We start from the raw sequence: 21,922 nt of genomic DNA, 5'->3' as shown, positions 1-21,922 counted from the left end.
CAGAGCATTACCCGGGCCTCGGGATTACTAGCCCAGTGACAATCCCCATACACCACCAGAAAACCCTCTGACTAATGTAAAAACTGGTGCCTCAAACCAAGTGCTGTCAAAACCGGACCATGTGTCTACCACCTTGGACAATGCAAGAACCTCCTCTTTGGCTCTGTGCTACTCAGTAGCTGAATACTGCGCTTCTCTGGAAGAACTCTGCACACCGCAAACTGGTAGGTGTCCAGCTGAACACGACAATGAGGAACATCTCAGGAGAAATCCGGTCAACAAACACTAAGTGGCTCCCCGTGCTCTGCAACATCGCACCACCACAGATCCATCGTGTAGCCAGGGCAGCACGATTGCTAGAAAAGTGTGCGCACAAATCCGGATCTGCCTCTGGTGGAAGACATCACCCACCCACCCAGCAAACACCCCCATCTCAAAGCGGCAATCGGGGTCAACCTGCTCGAGCTAGGCAGTTCTGCTGCGGACCTGTGGAAGGACCCGTGGCACAACACCAACAATGCAGCCCAGAATCACCACTTCAAACTCCCGTCCAGCGAATGGGTCAAACTGAACAGGTCTCGCACCGGAGTCAGACCCTGCCACAGACAATCTCTTCCACTGGGGACACCATGACCCACCCCTGTGCAACTGTGACGAAGAGCAAACCATGGTGCCTCTGGATCTCACTTCACTCCCGACGTCAATGATGTCTCCACCTCAGTGCAAAGTGTGCTTATGTCAGACGTTGACTCATGGGGAATATGAGGTGGAAGTGAGGTACCAGGCATGCAACGGTGCCAACGACACTGTCTCCCACTCAGTTGTAGAAAGGGCATGGGTCTTCTGTATACCCTAGGCCTTCAGAAGTGCCTACACACAGTGTTTCTCTGAGCCTCACCCACTATCCTTGCTCATCAGGGTGAGCTCCTTCCTTTGGCACCAGCATAGCACTCTTCTCAGCCAATCCTCCTGGTGCATGCAACGATGCAGGCAACATTAAATTCACCCTCCATCCTCCTGATGGCTTTCTCGCCGCAGAAAGCAAGACATGATGGAGCATCAACTTCCAAAGGTTCTCTTTCTGCCGCTGATTCATAAGTGACTGTGGGTTCAAGGGCTTGATTACAGTCTAGGCACCTATTAGCCAATACAATCCTGGTCATTGCAATGACTGACACCACCACCCCCCATCCCTGGCCCCATTTCAATAGACTGACAGCTACCAGATGGATTTGGCCAGGCGCATGGGTAGAGTGTATTTATTTGAGGCGATAGATTACTCATTCAGTAATGAGGGCACATGCTCTGCGAGGGGATGAGAGTTTGGTAAAGGAGAGGTCTGGGGGGAACCCTCTCTGGACCTGACAGCTGATGGCACCCTAATGACAGCTGTAAGGTCCTGAGGTGGGTTTTCCAAGAGGCTTCTCCTGTTTGGCGGCACAGTGGCACCCGGGTTCGATCCAGCCTCGGGTGACTGTCTGGGTGGAGTTTGCCCCCGTATCTGTGTGAGTTTCCTCCAGGTGATCCGGTTTCAACCCATCTCCTGCTGTCTAAAGCTAGCAGCACCATATACTACGATGCAACTGTTGTGTTCGGTGTTTGATGTTTAGCAAGGAATCCACAGAACTGCTTGTCCAAACCAGGATATTTATTAATCCACACGTGGTAAGATAGCAATCCGATACAGAGCAGGTTATCATGGAGTTTCCTTATACTCCCCTGGAACTACCCCTATGCACAACTGTCCTCATGTACACCTTAAAACCTTCTCGGGATCACCAGATATGAGTGCCTTGTCACATGACCACTGTCTTGAGATGGCATGGCGGATCTGTACCGCCACCTGCTGGTTGGAGGTAGCACCACCAACTATTTACAATATTGTTTACAGGCGTATCACCACAGCAACCTCTTGAATTCCTCGTTCTCTATGAATTAAAGACTCATGTCCATGAAGCATCCATGGATCAAAAATGATAACAACAAAAATAATGGGGAAATAAGAGAATCAAAGGAAGGACCCTTACAATATATGTAAACACAGAAATGCAAAAATATACACATATCATCACAAGGATGGAGAATAAATGCTGGTGTAGCCAGCGAAGCCACAGCCCATAATAAAAAAAACATGTTTTTTATGGTATAAAGGAGAAGATAAATGTTGTTTATTGTAGAGAGAATAACATACAATGTGCATATTATATAGAAATAAACATACATAGTCCATATTCTACAGAGGATAATATATGCAGTTTATATTGCAGAGCCAATTGCATAAACAGTGCATATTATATACAATAACATACGCCACATACATTATAGATAGGATCTGAAATGCTACATATTATATAGAAAATATCACACTATGTATTTTATAAAGAATTAATTAACTTAAACTGTAAGTGACACTCATAGTAAATATTATAAGCCATAATATAAGTACATAGGTAATAAACAAATTGTCAATAGTGCTTGTAAACAGCACTTGCATCACAATAATTAATCATCAAGGCTCAGTTTGGCTCGTCCATCCAGGGTCACTCAACTCCTGACCTCATGACAACCTTGGTCCAAACTTGACAAAAGAGTTGAACTCCAGAGGTGAGGTGAGAGTGACTGTCCTTGACATCAAGGCAGCATTTGACCGAGTATGGCATCAAGGAGCCCGAGCTAAACTGGAGTCAATGGGAATCAGGAGGACATCCCTCTGCTGGCTGGTATTCTACCTGGTGCAAAGGAAGATGGTTGTGATGGTTGGAGGTCAATCATCTCAGTCCAGGGACATCACCGCAGGGGTTTCTCAGGGTGTGACCTAGGCCCAAGGCTGCTTCATCAATAACCTCCCTTCCAACGTAAGGTCAGATGTGGGGATGTTCGTGGACGATTGCACAATGTTCAGCACCTTTCGCGACTCCTCAGGTCCCGATGCAGTCCATTTTCAAATGGAGCAATACCTGGACAATATCCAGGCTCGTGCTCATAAATGGCAAATAACGTTTGCACCCACATAAGTGCCAGGCAATGATCATTTCGAACAAGAGAGAATCAGACCATCGGCCCTTGACATGCAATGGCATTAGCATCACTGAATCCCCATTGTCAACATCGTGGAGGTTACCATTGACTAGAAATTGAACTGGACCACTGTGACTGCAAGAGCAGGTCAGGGACAAGGAATGCTGTCATGAGTAAATCACCTCCTGACTCCCCAGAGCCTGTCCACCATCTACAAGCTACAATTCAGGAATGTAATGGAATACCCTCCACTTGTCTGGATGAGTGCAGCTCAACACTCAAGAAACTCGACATCCAGGACAATGCAGCATGGCTTGATTGGCACCCCATCCACAAACATTCACTCCCTCCACCACCAACGCACAGTGGCAGCCGTGTGCACCATCTACAAGGTGCAAAGCAACAATTCACCAAGGCTCCTTAGACAACAACTTCCAAACCCACGATCTGTACTATCTAGAAAGGCAATGATAGCAGATGCTTGGAAACACCTGGAGGCTCATCTCCACGTCGCTCACACTCCTGGTTTAAAACAAAATCCTGGAACTCCCTCCCTAACAGAACTGTGGATGTACCTACACCACATGCAGCGGATCAAGATGGCAGCTCACTCCCAACTTCCCACAGGGCAATTAGTGATGGGCAACAAATGCTGGCTTTGCCCGCGTATGCCAGCATCTTATTAAAGAATAAAGTGAGAAAACGTCTTTGGGAATGTGCTGGAATACTTCCCATTGCCCAGATGAGTGTACTTGCAACAACACTCAAGAATGAAAATGAATGAAATGAAAATCACTTATTGTCACAAGTAGGCTTCAATGAAGTTACTGTGAAAAGCCCCTAGTCGCCACATTCCGGCGCCTGTTCGGGGAGGCTGTTACGGGAATTGAACCGTGCTGCTGGCCTGCCTTGGTCTGTTTTCAAAGCCAGCGATTTAGCCCTGTGCTAAACAGGAAGCTCCACACCACCCATGACAGAGCAGTCTGGATCCCAAACCCTGGAATTCAGTGCCTGCAGTACCTTCCCGCACGGATCGCAGTGCTCCAAGAAAGTGGAGGCGCGCCACCATCCTCCGAAGGGAAACTAGAAGTGGACAACACATCCTGGCCTTGCCAGCCACACCCGAAGATCAAGAATGAGTTTAAAAATAAGGCAATTCACACTTGGTGTCAATTTAGCCTCATTCGGGGCAAATTACTTTTTTTCATGTCACTGTCAACTCTGGAACCGGTATAGTTCCTGTGAGATGGTGTAGAGACAGATGCAGGGCAACCGCATTCTGAATGTAAGAACATGAAAAAGAGGGCGGGGGCGGGGGGGCCATTCAGCCCCTCGGACCTGCCCCCCAATTCACTCAGATCATGGCTGACCTTTGACCTCAACTCCAATTTCTTGTCTGAACCCCATATCCCGCCGATTCCCTTTGCATGCAAAAATCTCTTGATTTCAGCCTTGCCTACACTGAACCACTCTGGGCAGAATTCTCCGTTTGGAAGACTATGGGCTGGATTCTCCAATTGCCGACGCGGAATTCGCATTCGGCAACTGGCTGGAGAATCCATTTTGAATCTGAAATCGGGGACGGCGCTGGTTTTTTAGACGCTCCGCCCCCTCCAAGATGACTCTGCCGCATGCCGTTGGGACAGCCTCAGGACACCACCTGAAGGCCCTCCCCCGATGCGCCGCCCCCGATGGGCCGACTTCCCGACGGCGTGGGCCATTTGTGGTTTGAGGTTTCGTCAACCACACATGGGGGCTGCAGATTGTGTCGGGGCGGAGGCCATTCCGCTGGCCGGTGGGGGCTTTGTCGGGGGCTGGGGGGACTGGGGGGGGGGGGGTGGCGAGCGGTGTTACGGAGAGGCACTATCTGGCAGGCTGGGTACGCGCGCGGCCGGCGCCCTGCTGTACGGCTCGACCACACTAGGTCGCTGCCTTGCACATGCATGGTCCCGGATCTGCCAATTCTCCGTCCGTATCTGCAGGTGAAGCCGGGTGTTTTACTTGATGGCTGATAGCCCCCCACTGGGCGGAGCGTCGGGGGGGGGCAGTGCCACCAACTTTTTGGTCGTAAGACTAGACACACATTCCGGACATAGCCTCAAAATCGGAGAATACAGCCCTATGTTCTCTCACTGGAGCTGAACTGCACCTGATTTGCGCTCCCTTAGCCATGCAAATTCCCTAAGGAACCCCGCTATCGGGCCACCATTTTGAGCGGGCGACCCAATAGCGAGATCCCAGGTTTGGGCCCCCCGCAACACAATTCAACCTCCTCCCCCCGACCTGTGCCCCTCAGTCCTCGACTCGCCAACCAGAGGGAAGCAATCTCTCACCATCTATCCTTTCAGGCTTCCGCAGAATCTTCTCAGTTTCACTAAGATCGCCTCATGCTTTTCAACTCTGCGGAGTTTAAGTCCGTGCTACTCAACCTCTTACCTTAAAACAATCCTCCCATTCCAGGAATCAATCTAGTGAACCTTCACTCTACTACCTCCAAGGCAAGTCTATCCTCTCTTAAATATGCACAGCCCTCCTGGTGTGGTCTCACCAAACCCTTGTACAATTGTAATAAGACTTTCTGACTCTTGTACTCCAGCCTCTTTGCATTAAAGGTTAACACACCATAGAATCCATAGAGTGCAGAGGAAGGACATTTGGGACATTGAGTCTGCACCGACATCTAAAAGAGCACTTCAAACAGGCCCACTCCCCTTTCCCATCCCCACAACCCAGTAGCCCCGCCTAACCTGCACATCTTTGGACACTAAGGGGCAATTTAGCATGGCCAATCCACCTAACCTGCACATCTTTGGACTGTGGGAGGAAACCGGAGCACCCGGAGGAAACCCGCGCACACACGGTGGAGGAGATGCAAACTCCACATCCGAGGCTGGAATTGAACCCGGGTCCCCAGCGCTGTGAGGCAGCAGTGCTAACCCCATCAGGGGCTAACCTTCCATTTATTTTGCCTCTAAATCTCAGTTAGGCTAACCACTCACTCCATTCAGTAGTTGGCCAATGGTTGCTTGCATGCAAACTCATTTGACCGCATTCTTACCTTCCTGACCTGCACGGTAAGCCAGGTCCCCCAGCGGAACTCACGCCCCCCCCGGGAGCTTGAGTCCGCAGGAGCTTTCAGAACTCGGTTTCATTAAGAGGACATCCTCACCCATGATGTAACAATTTGTATTTATTGGTTATTGCGGTTTCAAACGACAGCACAGCAGCCCCTACAAGTCAAAGAGCAAAAATACAGTTGCATGTTCGCAAAATTAAAAGCATTCTGTCAAACCCAAAGGAGGTGATTGTTGAGCAGAGCTCGAGCGAATGTTCTGGAATCCTTCCCAAGGCAGCTTCATGCTCAGAAGTGGCCTGATCGGAAATAGCTCGATTGTTAGAGGAGTTATTTTTTTTCCAAAAAATTCAATCATAAATACCTATCTATGCGAATTTCCACTTTCTGCACTCGATGCATGGCAGATAATCATGTTGTAAAATAAACACTTGTTGATATTTTCAGACTTTCTTTTGACACTGATTTAACATTTACATAATTTAACTTGACATCTTTACACAGTCGCCATCAGCATGAACGTGTTTTTGTTCACCCCCGCCCAATGGGCGACATTTGTACCCCACTTTGGTTTGCTCCTGCCTGTTATTTTTATTGGCCCTCATGGCCAATTTCCCAGGTTTATAAAGTGCTACTCTGAAAACAGACAGCAGCTTTTTCTCCAACTCCCCCCAACCCCGCCACCACCAACAGGCCCCCCCCCCCCCCGCCCCCCCCACCACACCATTCACCCCCATACCCCAACCCCTAATCCAAGTCTATGGAGATGCAGCGACACTCCTTCACCAGCTGGATCCGCCGACGTTTAGATGGGGGCCGGAGCCTGGGGCAGTTGAAAGTGACGGTGACGGCGTTGAACTTCTTGGGCTTGCAAAAGGAGCAGGAGCGGAAAGGCTCGCCGCCGTGCTCGTGGCTGGGGATGTAGAACGAGTTGCACTGCCCATAGCAGAAGCGGTTGATGACGGTGCGGCTGATGCAGCCATCCTCCTTCAGGGTCTGGATGAGCGGGTGGGACTTACACCAGTCCCTGCGCACGTTGCGGCGCTCAGTGACGGGCAAGGCGGCGTGGTTGGAGTCCAGGACGTCTTCCTTATCCTTCGCCTTCCGCGGCCGGCCCAGGTCTCCGCGGTGTCCTTTCCCCGGGGAGGGAACAGCGCCAGGGGCTCCCACCCGATCAGCAGCCTCTTCACTGTACGAAAGTCCAGAAATGATTAATAAAGCCAGAACAGTGTAAAACATCCTGCAAAAAGAACAGAAAGAACATTAGGGAGATTGATGAGAGCAGCACTATTGGCACCTAAGAGGGGGGGTTTGGATTAGTTGTGTGCTGATTAATATGCTCACATCAAATTACTTTTGAACTCTCGTTTGAAATCAGTACATGAAGGAATCCCACTCAAATTCGTTAAGAACTATGCTACAAGTTATCTGCCAAGAGAATAGTCAAACCAACCCCCACTGAAAGGGACATCCATTATCGTATTGATTTAGATTTATTCCGCTCCTTCCGTTTGGCGGTCTTGCGGTGGAGTGGGTTCGTGTCCCTGCCTCTGGGCCAGAAGCGCCGGGTTTGTGTCCCACCCCAGGACTCGATGGTCAAGGAAGGTGCGTCCACAACACGGCCAAACAGGCTGATTACCGACCTGTAAGTCCTTCCAACACAGGCCAATGACTGACAGTAAGAGTGGGGGGGGGGGGGGGGGAGATTCCTGGTCAGCCATGCGATGGAAAGAATGTTGGAGCCCCTGCCATCACCATCCAAAGCTCCAGACTGCGACATGCATGAAAAAAGCCGCAGAAACTCAGACTCTGTGAGTGAACTGTAACATCCCACCAATGCCTTCCTTTCGACAATGATGACTAGCATTTATATTGGCTATTAATTTGGCAGGATGGCCACATAGCATCTGAAAGGATGATTGCAAGGAAAGGTTGATATAAGGATCGATTAGGACTGGTGACCATAAGGAAGGTTATAAGCTGGGTCTTAAAACAGAGGACAGAGAGCTGGGGAGGCTCAGAATCATAGAGTGGTTGCAGCACAAAAGGAGTCCGTTTGGCCTCTCATGCCCGTGCTGGCTGTCGGCAGGATCAACTCACCTAACCTCCCCCGCCTTTTTCCTGTAACTCAGCACCACTTTCTCTTCAGATCATTATCCAATCCTCTTTTGAAAGCGTCAGTTGAATCGCCCCCACTACACTCTCAGGTACTGTATTCCAGACCCTAAACAAGTCACCTTTGTCATGTTATTCATAATGTGGGGACTGGTTTAGCACAGTGGGCTAAACAGCTGGCTTGTAATGCAGAACAAGGCCAGCAGCGCGGGTTCAATTCCCATACTGGCCTTCCCGAACAGGCGCTGGAATGTGGCGACTAGGGGCTTTTCACAGTAATTTCATTGAAGCCTACTTGTGACAATAAGCTATTATTATTAATAGTCATTTGGTGTATTGATGACGAAAGACATTTTGTCGAACTTTCCATCTTACATTCATCAGGACAATTCGCACTAATAATAATGTTTGGGGGAATAACAGTTTTATTTTGTATGAGAGGAGAGAGTGCTGATTGGTTGGTAAATGCATTGAGATCGGTGTAGGCATTGCCATGGAGAATGCACCAGTAGATGGCGACTAACAGTTAACTGCCAAGCATTGTTTGAAAATTTGCATTGAAAATTTAAACCAGGCAGCTTGACTTTGATTGGCCAAGGCATTGCCTTGAGGAATGAACCAGCGAATGGCCATCACTTCTTTTTTCAGCTAATATTCCAGTTCAGGCCACACCAACACCTTATACAGGTTTATCTAAATTGCCTTGCTTTTGTATTCTATGTTTATATTGATCCAAAATGTGTTATCAACTGCTTTCTCAATCTGCTCTACCACCTTCGATAATTTCAGTGGTTCCTCCGTTCCTGCACTGCTTGGGCAACGGAAGACGTCACAACCAGTGGTGGAGTGATTAAAATGAGGGATGCACATGAGGGACAGAATTAGAGCAGTACAGATATCTTGGATGATTATGGGGCTGGAGGAGAAAACAGAAGTAGAAATGCGTCACGTCACAGAAGAGATATTTGAATTCAGGGATGAGAATGTTATAACTGAGGCTTTGATGGATTAGGAACCACAGCGGTTCAGTGAGTGCGGGAGTGCAATAGCTTGCTCTGGGTGAGGATAATGGCAGCATTATTGGCGTGACGAGGAGATGGTGGTGTAGCGGTAATGTCACTGGTAATCCACAAGCCCAGGCTAATGCCCTGGGGACACGGGTTCAAAGCCCACCACGGCAGCTGGTGGAATTTAAATTCAATTAATTCAAACAAAAGTCTGGCATTGAACGCTGGTCTCAGTAATAGTGACCATGTTGATTGTTGTTTTTTTTAAAAAACCACCTGGATCCACCGACGCCCTTTACACAAGGGAAATCTGCTGCCCTTACCTGGCTTGGTCTACGTGCAATGTGGTCGATCCTTAACTGCCCTCTGTTATGGACCAGGGTTTAGAAAACTCCAAAGTATATCATGGAGTTCACCTGACCTACAACTGTTTATTGATTTTGGATACCAAGAGCCTGCTTTTCAGATGTTATTCAACAGAATTCCTAGGTGTTTTTATCAAAAAGACAAGCTTTATTCTACGGATTTAGTTAACATTTGTACAGACACACAGAGTAAGCATTATTATCAACTACAAACATAAAGACCCCACACAGCTACAGTACTCTATGTATAACCCTTAATAAATTCCCCCCTTTAACTGTTCCAATTTAATAATAAGAGCCCATAAACCAGTGCCCCCTTTTCAAAGGTGTGGCCCAGCACACAGCACTCAAGACCTGGTATAGATGCTCTTGTTTCCTTTCCAAAAAAGCAGGTTTGAATTTCTTCCAGAAAGCTATTATTTCTTTTAAGTTGTCAAGTAATCTGAAAACAGCTTTCAAAATGAAGATACAGAGACGCTTCTTTTGAACCTGTGCAGAACAAACCAGTTTAAACTCAAAGCAAAAGTAAACCTCACTTCCGAGCCACAGCCCAGCTCCACCCACCAATGACATCACTGAAGCCATGTGATAAGACAAAAACATTTCTTAAAGGGACACTCCCATGACAAAAGTATAACCCTTAATGAATTACCCCTTAACTGTTCCAATTTAATACCAAGATCCCATAAACCAAAAAAAGTATTTTTACCAAAAACAGAAGGTAACCATAATCATTGGGTTTCCTCCTTGGAATAACTCTTTAAAATTGAAAATAGAGAGACAGGCCAACAGACTTCTCTGTCTGAGTCTACAGCAGCCAAATGGAAAACGAAAGTAAAAACTCAGAGCCACAAACCAGCTCCAAACCCAAAGCAAAAATAAAACCAACTCCCAGGGCCACAGCCCAGCTCCACCCACACAATGACATCACTGAAGCCATGTGATAAGACATTTCTTAAAGGGACACTCCCACGACACCTCCCAAATGGCCGAGCAGGCCACTCAGTTCAAGGGATGGGCCACAAATGCCGGCCTTCCCAACGACGGCCACATCCCGCGAAAGAAAATAGAAAATTCCTTCTGGTACACCCCAAGGGAGTCCGTTTCAAAGAATTTAGCCATTTGCTGTGGTGGGATTTGAACACCAGAGCATTACCCTGGCTGTCTGGATGACTAGACCAGCGACAATACCGCAGGGCCACCGCCCCCCACATGACATCAATGCAAATGCTAACCGTGGAAAATTATATTTGAAGTTTTCAAGGTTGAGAACAGGAATGTTTTTCAGTGAAACGTGAATTAGGCCAATGGCATAAAAATATATTCAAGAGCCACAGAAAACACAGCAAAGGTCTCAAAGCAAGAACAAATGAAAAATAAATCAAAATAAAACTCCTGAAAACTGAATTTGCAGCTGCCCAAGTGACTGGGCTTAACTTTTTGGTGTTTAAAAACCGACGTAATTGCTGGGAATTCTTGCTTGCTGTTCCTCAGACGGGTCTTTGGGGGAGGGGGATTGATTGACAGGCATGGATTAGTTAGGAAATTGGGGGGTAGCGCGATTATGGTGTAATGCACTTGCTGCTGGAGTATCCATTTTATGTCGGGAATCTGCACCCAGTCCCGACCACATGGGCTGCGGATACCCTGTGCGCCCATAACCTCCAAGCTAGCTCTGAGAAACAAGCTCGCTGGAATGTGATTTGCAAGACCCACAATGAAACCGGCGATTTGTTCCCTTTGCTTATTTGCAATGTGTCTGTCACAGTCCATGAGATACGAAGCGGGAGGTTTGAACAGATTTATTCTAAACTCAGAAGTAAAGCTGCTCCCAGGGAGGGAGTTCCAGGATTTTGACCCAGCGACAGTGAAGGGACGGCTGATATATTTCCAAGTCAGGATGGCGAGTGACTTGGAGGGGAACCTCCAGGTGGTGGTGTCCCCATGTATCTGCCGCCCTTGTCCTTCTGGATGGTAGTGGTCGTAGGTTTGGAAGGTGCTGCCTAAAGTGCCTTGGTGAGTTCCTGCAGGTCTTCCAGTTGATCATAGAATCATTGAACCCCTACAGTGCAGTAGGAGGGCATTTGGTTTGAAGGTGAGCTTGCAGGTGATTGTGATCCCCATGTATCTGCTGCCCTTGTCCTGCTAGGTGCTGAGGTTGTGGGTTTGGCAGGTGCTGCTGAGGGAGCCTTGGTGAGTTGCTACAGTGCATCTTGTACACTGTTTCCTATGTGTGGCTGCGCTGGAGGGAGTAAATGCTTAATCAAGCAGGGCTGCTTTGTCCTGAGTGGTGCTAAGCTTTTTGAGTGCTGTTGGAGCCGCACTTGTCCAGGCAAGCTGAGAATATTCCATCGCACTTGTGTCTTAGAGGTGGTGAAAAGACATTTTAGTTATGTCGCAGAATGCTCACCTTCTGATCTGATCTTGTACCCACAGTACCTATATGGGGTCAGTTAGTTCAGTTGGCAGGATGAGATACGGAACAACGTCAACAACGCAAGTTCAATTCCCGTGCCGTGCTGCCTTCTCAATCTTGCCCCTCGCCTGAATTTTGGTGACCCTCAGGTTAAATCACTACCAGTCAGCACTCTCTCAAAAGGGGAGAGCAGCCTATGATCCTTGGAGGCTATGGCGACTTCCATTATCATTCATATGGTGAGTCCAGATGAGTTCTTGATTGATGGTAACCCCAGGATGCTGATAGTGGGGGATTCAGCAATGTTACTATCATTTAACATCAAGGGGCAATGGGCTACATTCTCTCTTGTTGGAGACCTTCATGTCACTTGCATGGCACAGATGACCTTTGCCACTTTTCAATGCAGGCCTTAAGGATGCCTGGGATTTGCCACATAGGGACAAAGACTGCTTCAGTATCTGAGGAGCTTTGATCTTAGGAATACAGAAAGTCAGAGAGATCTGGACCTGCAGGTCCACAGGTCTTTGAAGGTGGCAACACAAGTGGACAAGGTAGTCAAGAAAGCATACGGAATACTTGCCTTCATTGGGCATTGAGTATAAAAACTGGCAAATCATGTTACAGTTGCATAGAACCTTGGTCAGGCCGCACTTGGAATATTGCGGCCAATTCTGGTCGCCACACTACCAGAAGGATGTGGAGGCTTTGGAAAGGGTGCAGAAGAGGTTTACCAGGATGTTGCCTGGTCTGTTAGCTGTGTGGAGAGGCTAAATAGACTTGGACTGTTTTCATTAGAAAGACGGAGGTTGAGGGGTAACCTGATAGAGGTCAACAAGATTACGAGGGGCATGGATAGAGTGGATGGGCAGGCATTCTTTCCCAGGGTGGAGGGGTCAGTTACCAGGGGGCATAGGTTTTGTGGGGCAAAGTTTAGAGGAGATGTGCGAGGCAGGTTTTTTACGCAGAGGGTGGTGAGTGCCTGGAACGTGTTGCCAGGGGAGGTTGCGGAAGCAGATACATTAACGGTGTTCAAAAGGCATCTTGACAAACACAGGGATAGGCTGGGAATAGAGGGAGACGGCTCAAGGAATGTTGTGTTATGCATACGAACCTACGAATTAGGAGCGGAAAGAGGCCACTCGGCCCATCGAGTCTGCTCCACCATTTGGTAAGATCATGGCTGATCCAATTGTAACCTCAACCTACACTTCTGCCTGGTCACCCCCTTTCTTATCAACAATCTATCTCGCTCTGCCTTAAAAACGTTCGAAGATTCTGCTTCCACTGCCTTTCGAGGAAGAGAGTTCCAGAGATTCACGATCCTGTGAGTGAAAACATTTCTCCTCTCCTCTGTCTTAAATGAGCGACCCCTTATTTTTAAACAGTGACCCCTCGCTCTTGATTCTTTAACAAGAGGAAGCATCCTCTCCACGTCCACCCTGTCGATACCCCTCAGGATCTTAAAGGTTTTGATCATGTTGCCTCTTACAAGCCCAGCCTGTCCAGCCTTTCCTCATAAAAGAACCTGCTGATTCCTGGTAGTAGTCGAGTAAACCTTCTCTAAACTGCTTTCAACGCATTTACATCTTTCCTTAAATAAGGAGACAAATACTGTACACAGTACTCCAGATGTGGTCTCACCAATCTGTACAACTGAGGCATAACCTCCCTACTTTTGTATTCAATTCCCCTCACAGTAAACGATAACATTCTATTAGCTTTCCTAATCATAGAATTTGCAGTCCAGAAGGAGGCCATTCGGCCCATCGAGCCTGCACCGGCCCTTGGAAAGAGCACCCCACTTAAGCCCACGACTCCACCCCATCCCCGTAACCCAGTAACCCCACCCAACCGTTTTGGACACAAAGGGGCAATTTAGCATGGCCAATCCACCTAACCTGCACGTCTTCGGGCTGTGGGAGGAAACCGGAGCTCCCGGAGGAAACCCACACAGGCACTGGGCGAACGTGCAGACTCAGCACATACAGTAACCCAAGCTGGGAATCGAACCTGGGACCCTGGAGCTGTGAAGCAACAATGCTAACCACTGTGCTACCATGCCGCCCTAATGACCTGCTGTACCAGGATACTCGCCTTTTGTGATTCATGCACTTGGACACCCAGATCCCTCTCTGCTCCAGAGCTACGCAGTTTTGTTGCGAGCCATCGCTTTAAGCAGTGCTCCATTCTTAAAAAAGTGAGAAACGAAAGACTAGTTCATGACCATGAAATGCCACAAAGTGCTTTGCAACAAATTAAATATTTTTGAAGTGGCATCACTATTGTGATGTCGGAAACACGGTCATCAATTTGTGCACAGCAAACTTCCACAAAGAGGAAGGTGGTAGTGGCCAGTTGAGCTGTAATGTCGATTGGGGAACAAGTATCAGGCAGGACGCCGGGGGGAACTCACCTGCTCTTCTTGGCGATTCCGCCATGGTCTCTTTTGCATCCACGTTGAAGGGGGGGTTCAGCGATGATACCTCTTAAAACTGAATCGTTAGCATGCCACTAGAGTAGTTTTACATAAGTTACTTTATTAAGGATTGAGATGAATTATAGGCAGTGTACTGAGTAATCATTATTAACCATTAAACATGTATTTTTAGGACATATGGGGCTGGTTTAGCACAGTGGGCAAAATAGCTGGCTTGTAATGCAGACTAAGGCAGTAGCGTGGGTTAAATTCCCGTACCGGCCACACCGAACAGGCGCAGGAATGTGGTGTCTAGGGGCTTTTCACAGTAACTTCACTGAAGCCTACTTGTGACAATAAGCGATTATTATTATTATAGCAGTAATAAGTAATCAAATGTGATTTAGGATAGCTAACTTGACCAAAAGGACGTCACTTCTGGGGCGTCATTCTCCGACCCCCCGCCGGGTCGGAGAATGGCCGTTGGCCGCCGTGAATCCCGCCCCCGCCCCCGCCGAAGTCTCCGAAGGGAGAAAAGTCGGCGGGGCGTTAATGGCGCCGCTGCCGCGGAGAATGTCACGGGTCTGCGCAAGGCAGCCGATTTTCGGCCTGCCGATATTCTCCCTTCCGGATGGGCCGAAGTCCCGTCGACGTGATGACCGTTCACGTCGACGTCAATCAAACCTCCTTTTCATCGGCGTGACCCGGTGCTCCAGGCTCACGCCGACCAGCGAGGAGGTGAGTGACGGCCTGGGGGGTTGGCTCTGGGCAGGAAATGGCGTGGCCGCAGACTGATTGCCTGAGGAGAGGTGTGTCTCGGCTTGTGTGTGTGTGCGGCGGGGGTGGGGGGGGGGGGTGGTTAGAGTAGGCTGGGCTCCGGGGGAGTGCCGGGAGGGGGTCCGTGCCGGGGTGGAGGTTGGGGGTTGGGGAGGGGGTCCGTGCCGGGGTGGAGGTTGGGGGTTGGGGAGGGGGTCCGTGCCGGGGTGGAGGTTGGGGGGGGTCCGTGCCGGGGTGGAGGTTGGGGAGGGGGTCCGTGCCGGGGTGGAGGTTGGGGAGGGGGTCCGTGCCGGGGTGGAGGTTGGGGGTTGTGGAGGGGGTCCGTGCCGGGGTGGAGGTTGGGGGGGAGGGTCCGTGCCGGGGTGGAGGTTGGGGGTTGGGGAGGGGTTCCGTGCCGGGGTGGAGGTTGGGGGGGGGTCCGTGCCGGGGTGGAGGTTGGGGGTTGGGGAGGGGTTCCGTGCCGGGGTGGAGGTTGGGGGGGGGTCCGTGCTGGGGTGGAGGTTGGGGGTTGGGGAGGGGTTCCGTGCCGGGGTGGAGGTTGGGGGGGGTCCGTGCTGGGGTGGAGGTTGGGGGTTGGGGAGGGGGTCCGTGCCGGGGTGGAGGTTGGGGGTTGGGGAGGGGGTCCGTGCCGGGGTGGAGGTTGGGGGGGGGGTCCGTGCCGGGGTGGAGGTTGGGGAGGGGGTCCGTGCCGGGGTGGAGGTTGGGGAGGGGGTCCGTGCCGGGGTGGAGGTTGGGGGTTGTGGAGGGGGTCCGTGCCGGGGTGGAGGTTGGGGGGGGGTCCGTGCCGGGGTGGAGGTTGGGGAGGGGATCCGTGCCGGGGTGGAGGTTGGGGGTTGGGGAGGGGGTCCGTGCCGGTGTGGAGGTTGGGGGTTGGGGAGGGGGTCCGTGCCGGGGTGGAGGTTGGGGGGGGGGGTCCGTGCCGGGGTGGAGGTTGGGGGTTGGGGAGGGGTTCCGTGCCGGGGTGGAGGTTGGGGGGGGGTCCGTGCTGGGGTGGAGGTTGGGGGTTGGGGAGGGGGTCCGTGCCGGGGTGGAGGTTGGGGGTTGGGGAGGGGTTCCGTGCCGGGGTGGAGGTTGGGGGGGGGTCCGTGCTGGGGTGGAGGTTGGGGGTTGGGGAGGGGGTCCGTGCCGGGGTGGAGGTTGGGGGTTGGGGAGGGGGTCCGTGCCGGGGTGGGTGATGGGAGGGCAAATGAGTTGGTCCACCTGGCCAGGTGCCAGCCTCCAACAGTTGGACCCATGCGGTCCATGCCACCTGGCTGGGGGGAGGAGGGGATATGGGCAATGATGACATGTCGTCGTTCCCCTCCCCCCCACCAGGTCGTCATGTTTTCAGATCATCCAGCGATGTTGGCCGCCGTGGTGGCAGCCGCTCATGTCTATGTTGCCCTGGATGAGGAGGAGGAGGAGGAGGAGGAGGAGGAGGAGCGTGCCAGAGAGGCGGCGCAGGCTGCCGCAGAGGGGCAGGCGGCAGCCGCCCAGGCTGGAGGGACACCTGACCGACAGGACGAGGAGGGGGAGGAGGACGTCGCGGCCCCACGGCAACGGAGGCACCCGAGGGCGCCCCGTGTGTACCGGCCCCGGCAGTCATACCAGGACCTCACGGACCGGGAATGCAGGAGGAGACTCCGGATGAGCCGGGAAACCGTGGCACACATCTGCCACCTGCTGGCACACCTGTCACCGCGTGGCACTGGCGGGGGACACCCTCTCCCCGTGTCCGTCAAGGTTACGGTGGCCCTGAACTTTTATGCAACGGGGTCATTCCAGGCACCGAGTGGGGACCTGTCCGGCATATCGCAGACATCGGTGCATCGGTGCATCCGGGCAGTGACAGATGCCCTTTATGCCATGGCGCACCGCTACATCCGCTTCCCCGTGGACCGGGCCAGCCAAGATGCCCGGGCCGTGGGCTTCTCTGCCATTGCCGGGTTCCCCATGGTCCAGGGCGCGATCGATGGGATGCACGTCGCCGTGCGGCCACCTGCAGATAACAGGGCCGTGTTCACTAATAGGAAGGGGACCTATTCGATGAACGTACAGGTGGTCTGCGACCACCGCATGATGATCCTGCACGTCTGCGCCCGTTACCCAGGCAGTGTACACGACTCATTCGTGTTGTCGCGGTCATCCATCCCCGGCATGTACGAGGGACGCCATCCCCGGCTGAGGGGCTGGTTGCTGGGCGACAGGGGCTACCCATTGCGATCGTGGCTGATGACGCCTATACGGAGGCCACGCAATGAGGCGGAGAACCGCTACAATGATGCCCATGTAGCGACAAGGGGAGTGATCGAGAGGTGCTTTGGCGTGCTGAAGATGCGTTTCAGGTGCCTGGACCTCTCTGGGGGCGCCCTCCAGTATCGGTCAGATAGGGTCGGCCGCATCATTGTGGTGTGCTGCGTCCTGCACAACATAGCCCAGCAGAGGGGCGATGTGCCGCAGGCAGAGGAGGGCGGAGTGGAGGAGCAGCAGGAAGAGGCCCAGTCCTCCCCAGATGAGGGGGATGGGGGCAATGGTCAGGGCAGACGGGGTAGACACAGACGGGTGGCTGTCCACCGTTACCGGCTGGCCCAGCGGGCACGGGACAGACTGATAGACGCCCGCTTCACTGACTAGATGGGCGTGGGAATCGGGTAGTATGGCCACAGACCGCACACCATGACAACAGCCGACCACCCACACCCCCCACCCATCCATCCACCCAGCACCATCACCCCCCTCCCCAACCCCACACACCCCACCCGCATGCACACCACCCCCCCACTCCCAATTGCCGATCCACCGGCGGCACAACGGGCCGGGCTCACCCAGTTGCGGGTGGACACGTGTCTATCGCAGGCCATGGAGAATGATGACAACCCGCCTCCGATGAGCTCCTGGCTCTACATCGTTGGACTATGTCTGACCCATGGCCACAGTACCACCATCCACCCGGACCATCCCTGCATGCGGCTGTGACACTGCAGCGCACGGTCCCGTCCTCTGCCCGGGGGATGTTGATGGCGGCCCAGGGGGAAGGGGGCAGACTCACCTGGGGCTGAGGTAAGACCACCCCTCACACACACACTTGCGCTCAACGTACATGACACCCCCGCACACTTTGGACAGAGCACAAAGGCAGCTTCGGTAGGTGTAACATTGACTTTAATAACCAAAGGAGTTCATGCACGTGCCCTAGCGCCTAAAACTCATCTGTGCCCTGCACCCGTGCCAACTTACTCAGTGTCTAATTGTTTGGCCTTACGGGCCCTTTGACTACGTCTACGTGGTTCCCCAGACGGTACAGCAGAACTGGAGGTGGACTCCTGTGATTCCTGCCCTCTGACACTGGATCCCTTTGGCGGCCGTTTCCTGGGGCGTCCTGGCCTAGATGGGCCAGGCTGCGGCCCGGACGACTGGGATGGCGAGCTGCCAGCCTGTCCTGCCCGTTGCCCACCCGATGCACCTGGGACGGAAGGGGGGGAGTCCGAGGTGTCGCGGTGTACCGGGACCTCCCCTACAGAGGGAGCCGGGACGGACCACACCACCTCCTCCTCCCTCGGGGTGCCCGATGGCCCCCAGGCCTCTACATGGGTGGGGGATGCGAACGGACTGGCCATCCGACGCACCCCCGACATCTGGCGCTGCCAGTCCTGGAGGCCCGTGCTGGTATCGACAGGGGTCTGCAGGTTTGCAGCCATGGAGCCCAGGGGGTTGTCGAACCCTGTCTGCGACAGTGCGACGCCAGCTCGCACATGGCCACTGGCGCCGATGCCCTCAGCGATGGCCTGCTGAGACTGGGCCATGGCCTGCAGAGACTGGGCCATGGCCTGCAGAGACTGGGCTATGGCCTGCTGAGACTGGGCCATGGCCTGCTGAGACTGGGCTATGGCGTTGAGCGCCTCTGCCATCTGGCGCTGGCACTGGCTCATGGCCTCCTGTGAGAGGGCAGCCATTTCCTGGGCCACAGACGCCGCCTGCACGGAAGGCCCCAGGCCTCGCAAACCGTTCCCCATGTCTGACACCGTCGCACCCATTGCCTCCACCGCGGACGCCACCCGTGCGGTGTCAGCCTGGGTGGCACGCATGACCGGGACCACTCCCAGCTCCTGGACGCGGGTGGACTCCTCCACCTGCGACCGCAGCCGCCGCAAGCCACCCGTCACCCTATTCGCTCGTCTCCGTGTCGGTGGTTGCATCGGATCTATGTGTGGGTGTGGTAACTGCAGGAACCCGGGATCCATCTGGGAGGCAGATGTCCGCTTGGCCTGGGCTGCCCTCCGACCGCCCGGTCCCTCTGCTGCTCCTACCTCCACCTGCTGTACCGGGACGGCTGTGTTGTGCGCACCAGTGAGTGTACCAGACGCCTCATCACTAAAGTGCCCAACCGTGGTGAGTGTTTCTGCGATGGTGGAGGGTGTTGGTGACAGCAGTGGCGTTGTGTCGTGCTCTTCGTCCCACTCTGACTCCATGGCACTTTGGGGTGGGGGTTCGTCTCCACCCATCCACTCTGAGTCACTGTCCGGTCTTTCGTCTTCCCGGGTGGGGGTGTCCTGGGTAGTGCTGTCCCGGGTAGTGGTGTCCTGGCTCGGATGTGACGGGGGCCTGTGGCTGCCCCCCTCATCGCTGGGTGGTCGCTCCCGCACGTGACGGGGGTGTCGTCTCCCTGTTGCTCCAGGTCTCTCCGTCTCCCGTGGTCTCCGAGGGGCATCCTGCGGGCGTCGCATGCTGGAGGGTTCGGGTCTCTCCGTCTCCCGTGGTCTCCGAGGGGCATCCTGCGGGCGTCGCATGCTGGAGGGTGCGGGTCTCTCCGTCTCCTGTGGTCTCCGAGGGGCATCCTGCGGGCGTCGCATGCTGGAGGGTCCGGGTCTCTCCGTCTCCCGTGGTCTCCGAGGGGCATCCTGCGGGCGTCGCATGCTGGAGGGTGCGGGTCTCTCCGTCTCCCGTGGTCTCGGAGGGGCATCCTGCGGGTGTCGCATGCTGGAGGGTGCGGGTCTCTCCGTCTCCCGTGGTCTCCGAGGGGCATCCTGCGGGCGGTCTGCATCTGCGGGGATGGGTGCCTGGACGTTTGGTCCTGCGATACACAATGAAGCATGCATGGTTAGACATCAGGCAGTGATCAGGTGATACGGGAGAGGGGGATATAGGGGAGGGGGGATATGGGGACGGGCTGTTGGTGGCTCACTTGCTCGTGGGGCCCCGACCTCTGCATCAGCAACCTCCCGGTCCTCAGGTCCGCCAGCCAGTTCCAGGGCCCTTTCCTCGTGTACGGTCAGTGGCCTCTCATCAGCGGGCCCTCCTCCAGTCCTCACATGCTCCCTATTGTTGTGTGCGCGCTTCTCCTGGGGGGGGGGGTGGTGGCAGGGGTAAAAGGCAACAGTGTTAGGCAGGTATATGAATGCACGCCATCGGTTGCGCGTGCATTGCAGAGGTTAAGGTTAGGGCTGGATTCACTTGGGGATATGGGGGATATGGGGAGGGGGGAATATGGGGGATATGGTGGAGGGGGGATATGGGGGAGGGGGGGATATGGGGAATATGGGGGAGGGGGGATATGGGGGATATGGGGGAGGGGGGATATGGGGGATATGGGGGAGGGGGGATATGGGGGATATGGGGGAGGGGGGATATGGGGAGGGGGGATATGGGGAATATGGGGGAGGGGGGATATGGGGGAGGGGGGATATGGGGGAGGGGGGATATGGGGGATATGGGGGAGGGGGGAATATGGGGGATATGGGGGAGGGGGGATATGGGGGATATGGGGGAGGGGGGGATATGGGGGGATATGGGGGAGGGGGGATATGGGGAATATGGGGGAGGGGGGATATGGGGATATGGGGGAGGGGGGATATGGGGGAGGGGGGGATATGGGGGATATGGGGGAGGGGGGAATATGGGGGATATGGGGGAGGGGGATATGTGGGATATGGGGGAGGGGGGATATGGGGGAGGGGGGATATGGGGGAGGGGGGGATATGGGGGATATGGGGAATATGGGGGAGGGGGGATATGGGGATATGGGGGAGGGGGGGATATGGGGGAGGGGGGATATGGGGGATATGGGGGAGGGGGGATATGGGGGAGGGGGAGATATGGGGGATGGGGGGATATGGGGGAGGGGGGATATGGGGGATATGGGGGATATGGGGAGAGGGGAATATGGGGGATATGGGGGAGGGGGGATATGGGGGAGGGGGGATATGGGGGAGGGGGGATATGGGGGATATGGGGGAGGGGGGATATGGGGGAGGGGGGATATGGGGGAGGGGGATATGGGGGATATGGGGGAGGGGGGATATGGGGGATATGAGGGAGGGGGGATATGGGGGATATGGGGGAGGGGGGATATGGGGGATATGGGGGAGGGGGGATATGGGGGATATGGGGGATATGGGGGAGGGGGAATATGGGGGATATGGGGGAGGGGGGATATGGGGGATATGGGGGAGGGGGGGATATGGGGGAGGGGGGATATGGGGGATATGGGGAGGGGGGATATGGGGGAGGGGGGATATGGGGGATATGGGGGAGGGGGCGATATGGGGGAGGGGGGATATGGGGGAGGGGGGGATATGGGGAATATGGGGGAGGGGGGATATGGGGGATATGGGGGAGGGGGGAATATGGGGGAGGGGGATATGGGGGAGGGGGGATATGTGGAATATGGGGGAGGGGGGGATATGGGGAATATGGGGGAGGGGGGGATATGGGGGAGGGGGGATATGGGGGATATGGGGGAGGGGGGATATGGGG

At 53.8% G+C, this 21,922-nt stretch overlaps 1 protein-coding gene across 1 annotated transcript in view; it reads right to left on the bottom strand.

The window, feature by feature from the left end:
* Positions 1-6,827: 6,827 nt before the first annotated feature.
* The window catches only part of LOC140402533 (gremlin-1-like), a 136,275-nt gene continuing 121,180 nt past the window's right edge, over positions 6,828-21,922 (bottom strand). Inside the window, exon 2 of the mRNA XM_072490388.1 lies at positions 6,828-7,331. Within this exon, the coding sequence (XP_072346489.1) occupies positions 6,839-7,330 (492 nt within the window). The 5' untranslated portion in view covers position 7,331 and the 3' untranslated portion in view covers positions 6,828-6,838. The remainder of the gene's footprint in view (positions 7,332-21,922) is intronic.

The sequence above is a fragment of the Scyliorhinus torazame genome, chromosome 25, assembly GCF_047496885.1.
Source record: "Scyliorhinus torazame isolate Kashiwa2021f chromosome 25, sScyTor2.1, whole genome shotgun sequence".
NCBI classification, from domain to species: domain Eukaryota; kingdom Metazoa; phylum Chordata; class Chondrichthyes; order Carcharhiniformes; family Scyliorhinidae; genus Scyliorhinus; species Scyliorhinus torazame.
Note: the sequence above shows the minus strand (reverse complement) of the source record. Positions and strands in the feature narration are given on the sequence as shown.